The sequence below is a fragment of the Lethenteron reissneri genome, chromosome 7 (assembly GCF_015708825.2).
Source record: "Lethenteron reissneri isolate LAM-NWPU_2019-01 chromosome 7, ASM1570882v1, whole genome shotgun sequence".
Taxonomy (NCBI): Eukaryota; Metazoa; Chordata; class Hyperoartia; order Petromyzontiformes; family Petromyzontidae; genus Lethenteron; species Lethenteron reissneri.
This window is the reverse complement of record NC_083785.1, coordinates 9,644,652-9,660,212: the sequence shown is the minus strand read 5'-3', so window position 1 is coordinate 9,660,212 and position 15,561 is coordinate 9,644,652. Positions and strand designations below refer to the sequence as shown.

General features: G+C 40.3%; 1 protein-coding gene across 2 annotated transcripts in view; it reads left to right on the top strand.

Moving 5' to 3' along the window:
* Positions 1-15,561, top strand: part of CWC22 (CWC22 spliceosome associated protein homolog) — a 97,122-nt gene that overhangs the window by 41,885 nt on the left and 39,676 nt on the right. For both annotated transcript variants that reach the window (XM_061575279.1, XM_061575289.1), the window contains exon 11: positions 4,481-4,541. In XM_061575279.1, coding sequence (XP_061431263.1) covers positions 4,481-4,541 — 61 coding nt within the window. The remainder of the gene's footprint in view (positions 1-4,480; positions 4,542-15,561) is intronic.

Sequence of the window (15,561 nt, the reverse complement as noted above, 5' to 3'; positions counted from 1 at the left end):
AAAGTATTGGAAAACTAAGGAAGTCACGAACATGTTTTAAGTCTATAAGTACTAATTGCATGGCCAGAAATTATTGTGCCATTCCCTCCCTCAACTTTGTAATGAAGTCTTTAAAATATCTGGTCTCAGAAGGTTATGTGGCACTCTGATGAGGTTTGATGAACCTGTGCTGTTATTTTTATTCATGCAATATATACTTTTTGTTCCTAGAATGAAATGAATCCTGTCAATTGATTGAAATTAACATTGATATGGTCGTTTTCTCAACATAAATAAAATGTTTTTTTTCTCTCAGTATTTGTTTAAACAAACACACTCTGGCTTATTTTAATCCTTTGGATTTCATCAGTACAGTAAGGCATGTTAAACAAATACAAAATGTTGCTGGATAATATTGGCCTGGAAAGCCTCGAGTGTGACAGACTCACAGATATGTTCTATTTTTGTGCAAAATGAATGGAGATCTATGCACGGTACTAGTAGAAATGCTCAACAACACATAATGGGGTTTATGCATGCAATGAAGGTGTTATTGTTCATGAAAAGAAGCATTAACTACAATTAACTAAAGGCATATGGATGCAGAGCACAAGGAATGACTGGTGTATGTTTTACCAATGTATATTGGAAATTATGTTGGAGTCTACAATCTCCGCTTCTCCACTTTAAAGTAAAATGCGTTATAGTCCGTCAACATATCGGCTTACCAGGCCAATATTATCCAGCTCATTGCGTGCCCCTCATCTAATTACGTCTACATTTTGACGGCCTGACATATTCTAGCAGTTTGTAAAATCATTGCAAAAACCTAAGCATGAAAGTATAACCTACACATGTAAAGGTCAAAAACTACTGTGGTTTGTACTTCATTGATCATTGTGTGTACACAATTTGCGATAAAAAAAAGTTTAACTTTTCCTTGATACGTAAAGGCTACTTGTGTTTTAGTAAATTTTCCTGCTGGATTAGATTTTGGTTTTGTAATGATTCCAAATGTTTGGTGCTTGGGGAAGTGCTCTGAACCTTTCTGTATTTTGTAACACAATAGCCTTGAAACCTTAACCTTTTGCAACGTTGGACATTACAGTGGGACCAGTAAAAATAATATGGAGACATTTATTTTGACATTATTCTGGCCTTTAGGGATCTCGTATGTTTGTGGCATTTACAAGCCATTGAACAGCAAATCAGATTTCCCAAAAATTGACTACAGCATTTTTTAAGGCTTTATTTTTTTAAAAACATTCTTATTTGTAAAGGTCAACCCATTTAATGCATTTGCCCCTCGTTATTCACGAACTTGCTATCTGCGACTTTGCCTTTCCACGAATTGCATCTGGAACTCTACATGACTCCATCGAGTGAGAGAAAGAAAGTGATGAGGGAGAATCTGATGTTAGAAAGAGATGAGATGTGATGAGAGATATTATTATGATAATTTTCACTTATCTAATAGCTTATTTACTTATTTAATGCATTTCATTAAAAAGTTCTAGATTTGAAGCTTTCGTGACTGCAAGGATTCATACTCTTAGTTCTTTCGGTAAAGTCACGTAGGTAAAAAAATCAGGTGATGACGGAGACTTGTGTTGCCTCCGAAACGTCGTGATTTTATTATTTTATTTTTATTAATTTAAATTAAATTTTTTTACCTACGTGACTTTACCGAAAGAACTAAGAGTATTCATTAAAAAGGTTTTCATAGGCCAATATCGTTTTCAGCAAAATGTACTATTCACAGGCATCTCCGGAATGTATCCCTCGCGAATAATGAAGGGAACATTCTATTTTCCATCTTTGTATCGAACTCGTTAATGTTGAACACACACAGTGCGTTGGTGTTCGATATTCTAGATTTGAAGCTTTCGTGACTGCAAGGATTCATATTCTTAGGTTTTTTCGGTAAAGTCACGTAGGTAAAAAAATTTAATTAATAAAAGGAAAATAAAAATCAAAAAAAAATCACGACGTTTCGGAGGCAACACAAGCTTCCGTCTTCAGGTGGAACCGTCACAGCACGATAGCTGTATCAAGTGAGAGAAATTCCAAGAAACAGTATTTGTATATATACTGGTTGAGGGTGGGAGGAGCCAAGGTAGGTCCTGAATATTATTTTTGTGAGGTTCGGTGCAGCTGAAGCACGATGTTAGGAATGAGCCTTTGTTGTGTAAACTAGGTGCGGATGATGTTTTACTCGTATAACATTTCTAATGTTTTTACACAAATAAGGTATACACTGATATTCTATGGCGTTGCGATCGAAACGTGATATTTTTATTATTTTTCATTCACTTTATTTTCATTTTTATCATTTTATTATAAAGAAAAAATTTCTACCTGACTTTACCGAAAGAACCATAGAATATGAATTCCTGCAGTCACGAACGTTTTAAGTCAAAAGTATACACTGATGTTTGTGTGGAAGATATGTTCAAATGTCTGAATGAGGCATACCTAGTTATCCTATACAATTTCCCCTCGTATAATAGGTACCGTCCAATTAGTGCTGAATCTAAGATTGTTTTTACGTTACAAAATCAGCTTTATTAAACGGGACTGTGTAGAGCTACAGTCATTTAAATTGTATGGAAATGTGCATTAGACCTAATGGAAGACTTCAATTGCTCATGGGAAAATGTGTACTTTAATTCCCTCACTGGGATCCACGATTAATTGTGCAGCACTTACATTTTGTGCTCTGCCATTTCGTCCTTCCCAGAACAAACCCGGAAAATAGTCTGAACTGCATATTTCAAGGTCAGGTCGATGCTCTTTATGCCACGCTAGGTGTCTGTGATACGCATAGAACCCTAATGGATGTTTGAAGAACAGCCAAGCAATAATTTTAATTAAAAAAACATTTTTGCGCAGGGAATTTTTTTTTCGCTCCGTAGCAAAGCAGCCCAATAAAATCAGCAATTTTCATGCAAAACGGTCCATTTATTTTTGCACATGAGCCACAGATTGGCTTTGTTTCAGATGTGCCCAGTAAACTACAAGCACAGTTTGCAAGTGTCGAGTACTTTTGTAAAACGCATTGAAAGGACGGGGAGCTTCGCGGGAAGAACACTTTGATTCTGGTATCGTCTATACGTGCTTGAAACATTTTGTTACATAAGGCAATGGGATATATATTGTCATTTGTCATCGTTCATACTTGTCAGAAAGCCATCGTTTTGTGCCGTAATGACATTCATTCTTCGTTTGCCAGGTATACGAGTCCGATTTAAGTTTCTAAGTAAAAAAAAATACGAAGGAATATTTTTGTACAGTTCAATGAAGAGAGCTTCATAAATATCCCCTCTGTACATTTCGGCTCATTTGAAAATTGTGTGGTGTTTCCATAGTTAACTTACGTTTAGAAATTAATGTAGAGTTTTAAGTATTTTAACAGTCTGGTTGAATGTAAAATCGTATTAATTGTGAGCCAATTCGACTGCATCAATATTTTTTACCATTTTAACCAATCTGCTACATGCTGTTAATTAAACGATTAAATATAATGCTCTTAATTTTCTGTACAAATTAGAATTTTCTGAGTAGTGTTCAATTTAAATTTGTAGCGCATTTATATAGTTTTCTTTTGAAATTACCAGCAGCATTGTGCCAAATTCTATCTCTTTGTGAACGGTTACATTTAGGATTGTTTTTTTAATTCAAATATACAGGCGAAATATGGTGCAGAGTTTGATGTTGGCTTTGCCCTAGTGAACGGTAGTTTGAGCCCAATATGTTTGTGTGTGAGTGTGTACCTGCCTGCTTTGTGGGGAGCGGTAGTGTGCTACGAACCCGGCGACCCGAGTTCGATTCCCGCTCATGGCCAGCACCATTGATGATTACCTAAACTGGTCCTGGGCCTCCCCTAGGTCGACTCGGCCTCAATTGAGTACCTGGTGTGGTGTGTAAACAACCCAACCCCCTCGTGTGCGGTGTCGGCTTTCGTAAGTGCTCGCGAACAGCGCTTGCTCCAACAGTCTATTAAGGCTATACGGGGGATCTTTGCTTTTGTTTGTGCCCTGCCTGCTTTGATGATTTTTTCATGGAGAGAAACCCGCTTGGTGGTCCCGGTGTAACCACTTTTCAGCACTCGCTGAGAGAAAATGTAACTCCAGAGGTTTAATAATGCCTGAAATATGCTTTGTGGAAAATAGGCCACTGTATTACGCATTAAAGTGAAATAAAGCGGTCTTGAAAGTTGGGAAAATATAAAAGCTAAGGAATATTTAAAAAAAAATCCTTACCAAAATTATCATTCAGCTAATTAAAGTGTGTAATTATTTTGTCTTTGCTATGCATAAGTGACTATGGTCTCAAAAATCTAATTCCCTGCATAGTTTGGGTATATCTCTTTCTTTTTGCATTTGAATGGGTTACATAAAACATGTATCACTAAGGAGAAAGTGAACAATGAATGTACACATAATAGTGCTAATTCAAGTTTGAATACTCGTCTTCAGCTGTTACCTTTATATCTTTACAGCTTGGATTTTGAGGAGTGTGCCCACAAGCTACTAAAGATGGAGTTACCAGCTGGCCAAGAGGTATGTTTTCCTTTTGCATTCCACGGATCAGATGTATTTTCGTCACTCATTACATAATTTGGAAAACCAATGGCAGCATCGTGCCCTACTGGCAACTCATTTTGCAAGCCACTGCTACATACACATTTTGCCACACGTCCTGCCGTCAGCTAAAACCATCATACGGGTGTAGTGGCATAGCGCTGGCTGCTGGCAGAAAAGGGGATCTGCGGCGTGTGGCAGTCCTGACGTCAGCAGGCCAGGATATACACGAGAGGGGGATCTTGGGGAAAGATCACAGAAGGGGCCCACCAGGAACCCGCTGGTAGGTTCCAGAAAGGGGTTGTGGCCGGGGACGGAGCGAGGCCACGCTGACGGTATAAGAGGGGCCCCTGTGGGGGACCTCGAGGCTGTTGTTGGAGTGGGGACCCTGTCGTGCTGCTCAAGTCCATCGTCGCCATTCTTCACGTCGTCTTCACCATTCTTCGCGTCGTTGTCTCTACCATCTCGGGGCGCCGCTAGTCAAGACAGCCAACCAACTGTCCTGGCTGAGTAGCGTCGCCGGTAACACTGGTCAACAAAAAAAAAAAAATTCTGGCCTGGACTTTTGCAGCTGTTTTAGACTAATTTCAGGGTGCTGATTCCAAATCTGATCTCAGATTTGCTCTATCACGTAATTTTTATGCTATCGGCGTACCCCATTTTCATTGATTTTACCCGAAATTAACTCTGTCACTTATGATTGCAAGTTGTTGCGAGTCGGTGACTGCTTTAGTGTTAAAATATGGTGCTGTATTTTTAGGATAGTGTGTTTATAATATAATTTTATGTAAATATCCACATTTATTTAATATTTTCCTTCTGAAGTTTTTATTGAAAATGCAATATTTGATATCTAAAAAAACCTGATGTGATCGACAAAAACTGATGCCAGATTTGGAATCAGCACCCCCGAAATTATTACCTTAAACCCGTTGGAATACCTTAGGCCAGAAAAAGTGTGTTGACCAGTGTAATAGACGGACTCAATATTAAGTGTGTTAATCCCGATGGTGCCAGTTAATAAAGAAGTGCCTCCAAGTCTTATCGTCTCTGAGTTAGTCACTGCACGGGCATTGGTGGTATAGCTGAGTTGTCAGGAGCTTTGAGTTGCTGGGCCATTTATGTGCCCGACAAATGGTGTGATTACACTGACAGCACTGAATCAATGTGTTGTTGGCTTTGCCAACAATACGATGAAAAATGCTTTTATTTGACATGCTTGGTGGGCTTTATCTTAATGACATCTAACATTTTCCCATGTCAGGGATCAACATGTACGATTCTTGCTTTCCAAGTCAATAACACAGTCTGAACTCTGGGTTTCTCCCACTTTGGTCTTTCAATTTTTGCCAAAAGTTGTGTACGTGCCTGAATCAATTTGTGTTTGCTTATGTTAATGGGGCAAAATAAAGAAAAACACTTTACGATATGTCACCCTCTATTTTACCGTAAAAGCAAATGTAAACGTAATGTAAATAATACTGTGTTCTTCAGATTATATCACTCGCTTGTTTGTCCTGCATCATAAAGCAAGAGTTCAGAGTCTTTAAATTGATGGGTTTGTGTGTGTGTGTGTGCGCGTGACCAGATTTGTATAACTTTGTAATAGACATCGTGCACATGTTTGAGGTGTGTTAATTTCCTTGCGTATCTTGTAATCTCTATAACAGGTGTTACTTCATATTTTGGGGATTATCACGGTCGGTGACTTTCAGAATGCATTTGCATGCATTGTAATCCGTATTGCCAGGTTCTTGTTTAGTTTACTTTTCATTTTAGTCATGGATAAGAGCAAGTTGGAGTGCTTTTGGATGGTTGAACTCGATAATGGAAAGGGAACACATCAATGCAATGTGTGTGTCATTCACGAAAAAATAACAATCTAAAAAAGAACACACAAGCATGGAGAAATGCACGTTTGGAATCGTATTGAGAGACATGAAGACAAAACGCACGTGTGTTATATAACATAGACAGCCTCATGACATAATTCAAACTTCGATTTAAAGCTTTCGTGACTGCAGGGATTCATCTTCTTGGTTCTTTCGGTAAAGTCACGTAGAAGGGAAGTAATAGAATAATAAAAATAAAACATAATAAAATCATTCTCACGACGTTTCGGCCACAATACAAGCAGCCGTCCTCCCTTTGATGCTGCTGATAATATGACTTTGAAACCCCCCCGCCCACCTCCTACGCATTTCCCATAAATGTTTTTTTGTCAAGGTGCTCTTCTTCCCCCTCCAACCCAGCTTAAATATACGCTCCAAGCTTGGTGGTCTTTCATTCTTCACCTGAGGACGGCTGCTTGCGTTGTGGCCGAAACGTCGTGAGAATTTTTTTATTATGTTTTATTTGTATTATTTTATTACTTCCCTTCTACGTGACTTTACCGAAAGAACCAAGAAGATAATTCAAACTGTTTGAGAAAATTAAGTGGGCTTGGGCAGAATGCATCACTGGCAGGGAATTGTGGCAGATGGTAAAAGTTAATGACGGCGTCGCAGCCAAGGAGTGAAATTGCATCCCAGAGCGAGTCCACCGAGGGAACGGTAGCGACGAAATCAGTTCCTGTGCGATGGCGCTATGTGGATCATCGCATGGCAGGATCCTGAGACATGCTGGAGGCTTCAGGGCGTGGGCCTCCATCCAGCAGTGGATTGACCACGTAAAACACTTGGGAATTTGACAATAATGTATTTTTGTATATAGATTCAGCTTTATCCTTCGACCGTCAAACCAACCATATCATCGGTTCATGTAACTTTCACCTGAAGGCTCTCCGACACCTACGTCCTCTCATCTCCACTGAAATTGCCAACACATTGGCATGCTGCATAGTTGGGTCACGCCTTGCCTATTGCAACTCCGTCCTAGTCCGGACCTCTACTGGCAACCTAAAAAAACTTCAAAGACTACAAAACAACCTGGCACGCGTCATAATTGGCCACACTCATCCCCGTCTCGACTCACTAGCCTGTCTCCGTGCCCTCAACTGGCTACCCATCGCCAGTAGCGTCATATACAAGATCGCCTGCCTCTGCCACAATGCCCTTCACATCTGCCTGCCCGCCGTACCTTTCTTCATTATAGACAACTTGCAGCTCAGCACACGGCAGATGCCTGCGCAGGGCGACTCACGACCTCCTCTTGATACCAAGATCCAGGATGGTCACGGCTATGCGCCGCTTCTCGGTGGCAGCCCCAACAGTCTGGAACGATATTCCTCTGCACATTCGCAGCATCACCTCAATCGCCTCCTTCAAGAGAGACTTAAAAACTCACCTCTATAACCACGAGCTTTCGAGCGACTCTGAGCTTGGCTCCGCGCCTCTGAGTTGCGGCCGTTACGTCCGCAAATTTGCGCGCGCTATAAATTGCATTTATATATATAGAGGACTGCAGAGCTTGGAGGTGCGCGGGGGAGGTGTGGGAGAAAATTTGGCACGGCTCACCACCTGGCTGCCTTACTCCCACTTCTTTCCGGTTCATGCTCGTGCCTTTTGAGTCATTCATTGTTGTGCGGTGCATTACAGGTTGAAATTATTATTATGGCGGCTGATAAATGTGTGACTGCACTTGTTGCAGAGCGTTCTTTATTTGCGTGACCCCAATTAAACGTTGGCGGGGGGGGGGGGGACTGCCCTTGATAGAACTTCACAAAAAAGAGGTTCATATTCGTTTGAGAAAATCTTGCTCTGAAGTTGCATCAGTTTGCGGATTACCTTACATGTCCATCTTCGACAGGCTTTGGGTTTGAGGTACATGCTTATAAGCCAGTGAGTGGTCCGCAGCTAGTTTGCATTGGCAGCTACAACAAACTAAACGACCTCTCGTGCAGCGATCGAACGTCAGCTGCAAAGTGGATAGTGTTTGATCAGTCGATTGATTCACCCAATGATGCCGCTTCCAACTTTGGGGTATGGCAAGTCATAGGATTCTACTCTGAGATATGACAGACGATACGGTTTTTTTTTTAAAGAAAGTTGTCAAGGACCGAGTTGTAAAGTAAGTGACAGAAAAAAATCTATTCATATGATATGATTTTAATTTAGGGATATTTTTGTTATTTGAATGGTAGGAAGTCTGCAAAAAATGAGAACAAGTAAATTTTAACACGAGTTGAGGCTGTTGCTGTTCAAGTCAACAAGCGTTGATATGCGCTCAAGAACAAAGCATTGAGGGCATTGTTCAAAGCAGATTTAAATCGGCTCAAGAATGCGGCAAGCTACAAGGGAATTCATTCTACCATTTGAAAAGATGAAACGAAACGCAGAGGAGTTGGTCTCATGGGACATGTGTGATTGTCTAAAGGCTTTCAAGGGCCACATCGAATCGACCGGCCACTTCAGTGCAGTTGATTTGTTTGTCTGCAGCAACAAGTAAAATAGTGCAGATTGTATGTGTTCAGATATTTATGAAGTGTGATTGCCCATAGGATCCTGCGCATATGCTACATATGCTATGATTCAAAGGAGGAACCATCATACCATCTGTAGGGAAAAGTTTGACAACGTAAGAAAATATGTATCTCACATTTGGCCAAGTGCTGTAATGGTATGCTATTGAGCTTGTGGATATCCAGTCGTTCGGATATCAAGAAGCAGCTGCTTTTGTAAAATAATGCCGATTAAGAATTCAAGGCTTGCTTAAGACGGTGACTTTTGCTCGTCCCTCCACAACTTTAACTGCTCGGGTATTGGGGTATCCAATTTCCTGCAACGCCTCCGCGATGATAATTACATCCTCTAGCTTTGCCGAATTAAAGTCCGCAATGCCAAACTGGCCTTGGCTGCCTTTCAATCACAGAGAGGGGTTAATGCAATTACAACTACGGCAGTTCCGCACAGCTTGGTTGTCCATTTCGTGCGATCTCCCATTCCCCCAGGGTTGTTTGATTTTTAAGAGGCTTTCCAGCAGTTGCTTCTCTCCAGAAGGTAAAAAGCCTGCACGTTCAATTTGGTAAATCGTTGAGCGCACGAGACTTGTCCCTTGCTAGTGTCTGCGCATGTTTTTAAACAAATAGTCTTTGTAATATTTACCAGCGGCGCAATGAGTCCGCAGCACATTTCCCTTTTGCATCCTGACCCAGTGAGATTATTGTTTCCGTTTACAAACTTCTACACTGCGGTTTAGGGATACTGCCAAGTGGGGCGCCAAGGTGGCGAGATGCTAATTACCTCGCCTGGTATACAGGAGGTCATGGGTTCGATCCCAACCCTGACGCCTGTTATATTTGAAGTTTGTATGTTGTCCCTGTGGCCGCGTGTATTTTTCTCCAGGTCCTCCGGTTTTTCGCTCCACATTTAGAATCACATGCATTTTAGAGTAATTTGGCTGCTATAACGTTCCACGTGATAAGCCACTTGATTGGGCTATGATTTCTGGCCAGGCCGCTTCTGAAAAAGAGCGAAATAGCTCAGTGGGCCTTACCTGGTAAAATAAAAAAAACTGAATACTATGAGCGCACTAGACTTGCAATCCTCAAGTCCTTGCTTCGATTTGTTCTCCCAGTGCAGCAGTTGAAATTCTGGCCACGTTTTTTAACCGCCCCCCCCCATAATGCCTGTCCACTCAGCCGCATAAACGATTACACCACGGTCAGTCGATGAGCAGGTCGCGTCTGATGTGGTTAAAGTGTGGATACTTCGGTCTCATTCACGGCGTCTGACCAGCGGGAAAGGGGAGGTCAACAAGCCTCTTGAGGGGGCTCTCTATAGCGCTCCCTTCGGCCAACAGTTGCTTGAGAAAGACATTTCTGGGCTGCACCTTTCCCCCTGTTACCTTTACACTGTGACTTAGATGCTTGTCGTACCGCAACACGGGTATATGTGTAGTCGCCATGTGTCGTTATGGGTGCTGTAATTGGGCAATTGAAACGCTGCTTTTAATGCTTTCACTCGCTGCTTTGGTGAGAGTTTTTTTATCCAAATCGCGTTTCTGGCTGGTTTATCCCTCCGTCATCGATTAACTCTTCAATAATATAACGTTGTCTTTCGATTTAAAGCTTTCGTGACTGCAGGGATTAATATTCTTGGTTCTTTCGGTAAAGTGACTTTACCGAAAGAACCAAGAATATATAACGTTATCTGTTTTTAAGAAAATAAAAATGTCATTACACTTGAATTATGCAATAAAAAATATAACAATGTAAATTATGTTAAACCATTATTTCTTTGCTGTAGACGTTATGCTTGTTCATGTGGGATTTTTGAATGGAAATTAACCTTGAAGCGTGTAGCGTAAAATATTCAGAGAAAGCAATTTAAAAATGTATGACGACAAACGAAAATAAGACACATCAAACAAATGTGAAGTATATATCATTCTTCAAACTATTTCCAGATATACAAGCTTCAGGCCGATGATACGTTTAGAGGAACAAAACGGTGACGCACTCTGCATTCTAAACGTTACCGTGGGAATGTTTAATATATTCTTGGGTGCTCGTAGGCCAAAAGAACATGTTGTCCTAAAGAAGAGTTTTTTTTTTGTTTTTTCCAATCACAGATTTTCAGGCTTGTGCATTTGTTGGATTAATTAATTTGGAAAAGCTATAATTACGAGGACAGCATTTTAAGCTGGTATCCAATTATTTCTGACTAAAATTTTATTTAGAATTCCTAATTGTTGACTTTTCATTATTTAATAACTACTTTTACAGAATCATAAGGAACATAATGACTGGATGACATGGCAGTTAGCGCAAATGCAATCAGAACCCAGCAACCTCCGTTTAATTCCCGGCCACGGCTAATGTCAGTCTGGTAAAAAAAAACTCCCATGAGTTATCGTGCATGCGATGCATCATCCAGCAGTGGATGGATAAAGACCTGCAAATTATTTATTGTTGCAATGGGTGCGTCGTCGTGCACGTTTGAATTAACTGCAGGATGCCAAGATACATTCCTCAGTGAAGCGTAGCAAATATTTTCATTTTCGCACCTTGATCACATCACTGGGGACATTTGGGAAACCTGCGTGCATTAAGAACATTGCGTCTGGAACAAGAAATACATAACCTTTGGTCTGGAAAAGATTACAGGTTTGGACTGAGAAAACAAAGTCAGATATATACTAGCAAGAGCCGAAGACAGAAAACATCTTGTCATCGACCGACATTCCATGAATGATGAATGCACAAAACAACATGGCTCTTTTAAAAAAAGGCTGCAATCTGTTGCGATTACACGTTCACATCCACAGCAAGCTAATTTAAATGCCCTCTTTTTTTTGGATAAATATTTTAATCTCGGAATATTGATTTTCATATTTTCAATAAAGCACCAAAACATGCACATGAACGCATGTAATAACAATCATTTATGGGGGGGGGGGGGGGGGGGGGGGGAAATAACATTTTTTATTTGATAATAAACAACTTAGATTCCTATATCTAGAGGACCAGGATGGTAACACCCTGAAGGTGTGATGTAAATTATACAAAATCAAACAACAGCGTCATGGAATTTTACTGTAATGTAATTTAATTTTGTGTAAAGTTAGTGGTTGCCACTGATGCGATTTATCTCCCATGTGCAATGCGTGGCAGAATAAATGCTTAACGATAACGCAGTAATGAGGTTGTTACCGATGATTCTTTGTGAAAATGGCTCTGGAGACAGCATGTGGTGTCTTGTGGGATGCTCTGTTAGCGCTTTAGAAGACAGATTTGGATGTATTTTTCGAGTCATTCCTGTCTTGCTATACATAAGGAACCTCAAAACGGGGGAGTAACACTCGCCTAAAACTTTTCATTCTCCAAATTGAGTTATTTGCGCATCAACGTGAACGGTTGGTCCAGAAATAAACCACGCAACGTTCCGCCCATCGCTTGCGTCAATTTGCTAAACTTTTACTTTCACGTCGTGCGGGAAGATACATTTGCATACTTCAATTTTACGGGACTTCATCTTCTTGGTTCTTTCGGTAAAGTCACGTAGAAGGGAAGTAATAAAATAATAAAAACAAAACATAATAAAAAATGTACTAAAGCAGACTGTCAGGGCCAAGCAGGGCTTTTTAAGTGTAATTTTTGTACTATTTGGAGAGGGTATATGTATACGTGCTTATTAAACCGTGTACTATATGTAGCAGTGGTTTCAGTTGCCAGTACGAAAATACAATTAAACCACAGAGAACAGTAGTAATAATCTCCGAAAAGTTACATGTTTAACCATGAAGATAACGCTGTTCCATTGTGAAACCCAAGAAACTTTTAATGGCGTGTCCTTTCTTGCAATAATCTGTTGCTTGCGTTCACAAATGAAGCCAATTGCTTTTTGGTTGGACGGTAACGTGTGGCTTTGAGCCCTGTTGGCCTGCAATTTGCACCCGTCGAGAGGCACAGGTCGGCGATGAAAGGCTTGCCGTTTCCGGCTCGGAGATCGATGAACGACACGCGCTATCCAGAGAGGTGGCACTCGTTCTTCAAAGCAATCGTTGACAAATTAGGAGAGCACACTTAGGACAGAGGACCGTGTGAAGGTACCAATTTGTGTAAAAGAGCTTCTGCCTTTTGGTGAATGAACAGTGCGCCCAAAGATGAATTTCAACTACTCCGCAACACCTCCGCCATCGGGCCCAGTTCTCCTAAAGTAAAGACGTTATTCTCTCTTAAAATCCTCACCGCATACTGAACTGGCGCACACGCATGTGCCCGGTCGCGGCCACAAAACATGGTGAATGGGCCCATGCCCTGATCGGATATATACTTCGCAGCTGCCTACCAGCCAAATATACATTGTTTTATTCCCCTCTCATCCAAGCGGGCTGCAAGGCATGCAGCTCAATTATCTTGTTCTTGTCAGCTCCTTTTCATTTCTATTCCTGCATATCTCAATTATCAAACTGTCTTTCCTCGTGGTAGAAAAAGGCTGCATCCTTGCAGCCGAGCCCTCTGGCTGCTTGTATGTCGCTCAAAGGCGGTTGTGCCTTGCAGTTTAGTTGTCATACTAATAGGGAGGTCTTTCTTTTTTAATCCTTATTATTAGCACACTAGATTATTTTCAAGTGTTCACTTCCCCCTGAAGTGCTTCTAAAAGGTGTCATTATGATTCTAATTTTCGCTTGACATGGCCCGCTCTTGGAGACCATAATTTTAAGTTATTATTGTTGTTTTTTTTATCTAACAAGAGTACTATCGCTATTGTGTCTGTCTAAACTATTTAATGCTAAGCGTACGTTATGTAATGTTTTGATATGGTTTTGATGAATTATTGTGGCGTGAACTTGGATATGCAATGTAATCCATATCGAAATTTTCTTTAAGGAATCTCTATTTAAGGCAACATAATGTTGGAAGCTTCCATGCACTGCTGTGTATTTTATCGAGCATTTGTTTAGTAAGCCTACTTATTGTTATGGAAAATAATGTAAACGCTGTCACGAATAGAAATAAACAGGCCATTTTAACAATTTTAAATAAAGTTGTGTGTCACTTGGCCTCAATTACGTAAAATGTGTATGTGGTTTCCCATTTATTATATCAAGGTCCACAGTATAGGAACGTAAATCGGTTGGCATGTTCCTAAATACCCATTTCAAATTTAAAACTGCATTGTGGGTACATAAAAAAAAATATGCTTGTACTATCTCAATATGTGCACTATTCCAATTATTCTTTGGTTAGTGGCGCTGAATTTCAACATCTCCAATAAGTGTTTTCTTTCATGTGGGTTATCTTTCGAGATAAAGCGTTCTATTTCCCAACTATTCTCTATGTAACTACATTTGTATGTTTAAAGCAAAAGGCAATGTTTACATTGTGATTATGATTAGCTATCTATCATTTACTTCGTCTGTTACTGGTTTATTATTTATTTATTTATTTTACCACGACTTCTCGCTTATGTCGCAGAAGCGGCTGTGTTTTTTTATTGTTGATGAAACCCGATTTAAGAACTTATTGGCCCACAGGGTAATTCAAATAAACTGAACTCGAAGAAATGTAGAAATAGAATAAGATCGTTCTGCCAACCAGCAGAACATTACCAATGTACTTTATGCCTAGAAAGTTATTTTTGTTAGTTTTTCGCCACAGGCTCTTGACATTTCCACAGTGTTCTTTAAGGGAATTTTCATAGTTTGTTCTATTGTAATGTCTGCTCCTTTTTTTTAAATGTGCACTCACACGTGGGGGTCCCCTGCTGCTCTGCGCCAAATATCGACGCAGTGCTTGGCGGCACTCCCTTTGTCCAATTCGGGGTGGTGTACGATCATCTTGTTATATGTGGTGCCGTCTTGCAATCACACGCTATTGTTGGGTTGACAACGGCAACAACAATAACTGTTCACATTTCTTGAGAAGCGTTCAGGATTTTTTTTTACTTTTGCAGTTTTGATTCGGGGTGCGCTGCTTGTGACATTGTACGATAGAACATTGCCTCTTTAAGTTCTGATAACCCTGCTCCGTTTAAGAAACATTCGCAATAACACCTTGAATAGTTCCTTTGCTCGATTGAATTGAACATTGCAGCCCGATTGAATATTATTTCCCAATTCTTGAAGTATGTGCATGGTATAAATCATGTTTATTATTGTTGATGATACATTAACCTTTTGTGGCTGTTCTCCACAACTGATTTTAAAAATGAAACATGGTGGGGGGGGGATGTGCACATTCAGGATTAAATATTATTTTTTGTAAGGCACTGACAGTCTAAGAGACTATATGGTTGAAGATGCCCTCCGATTAGCATGGTGGCCCCCGCACCTCCGATTGGCACAGTTGGCTACGTACGGTACGAAAGGAGTTGAGCGTACAGAGAGAAGAGACGGTCCCTTTCTTGGCAGAGTGGAAGCTTGAGCGAGCAACTTGACAAATAATATCCATGTGAACAAATATGTGCGACATCTTCTTGGTTCTTTCGGTAAAGTCACGTAGAAGGGAAATAATAAAATAATAAAAATACAACATCGTTTTATTTGATGTAATTGTGTTATTTTTATTATTTTATTATTTCCCTTCTACGTGATTTTACCGAAAGAACCAAGAAGA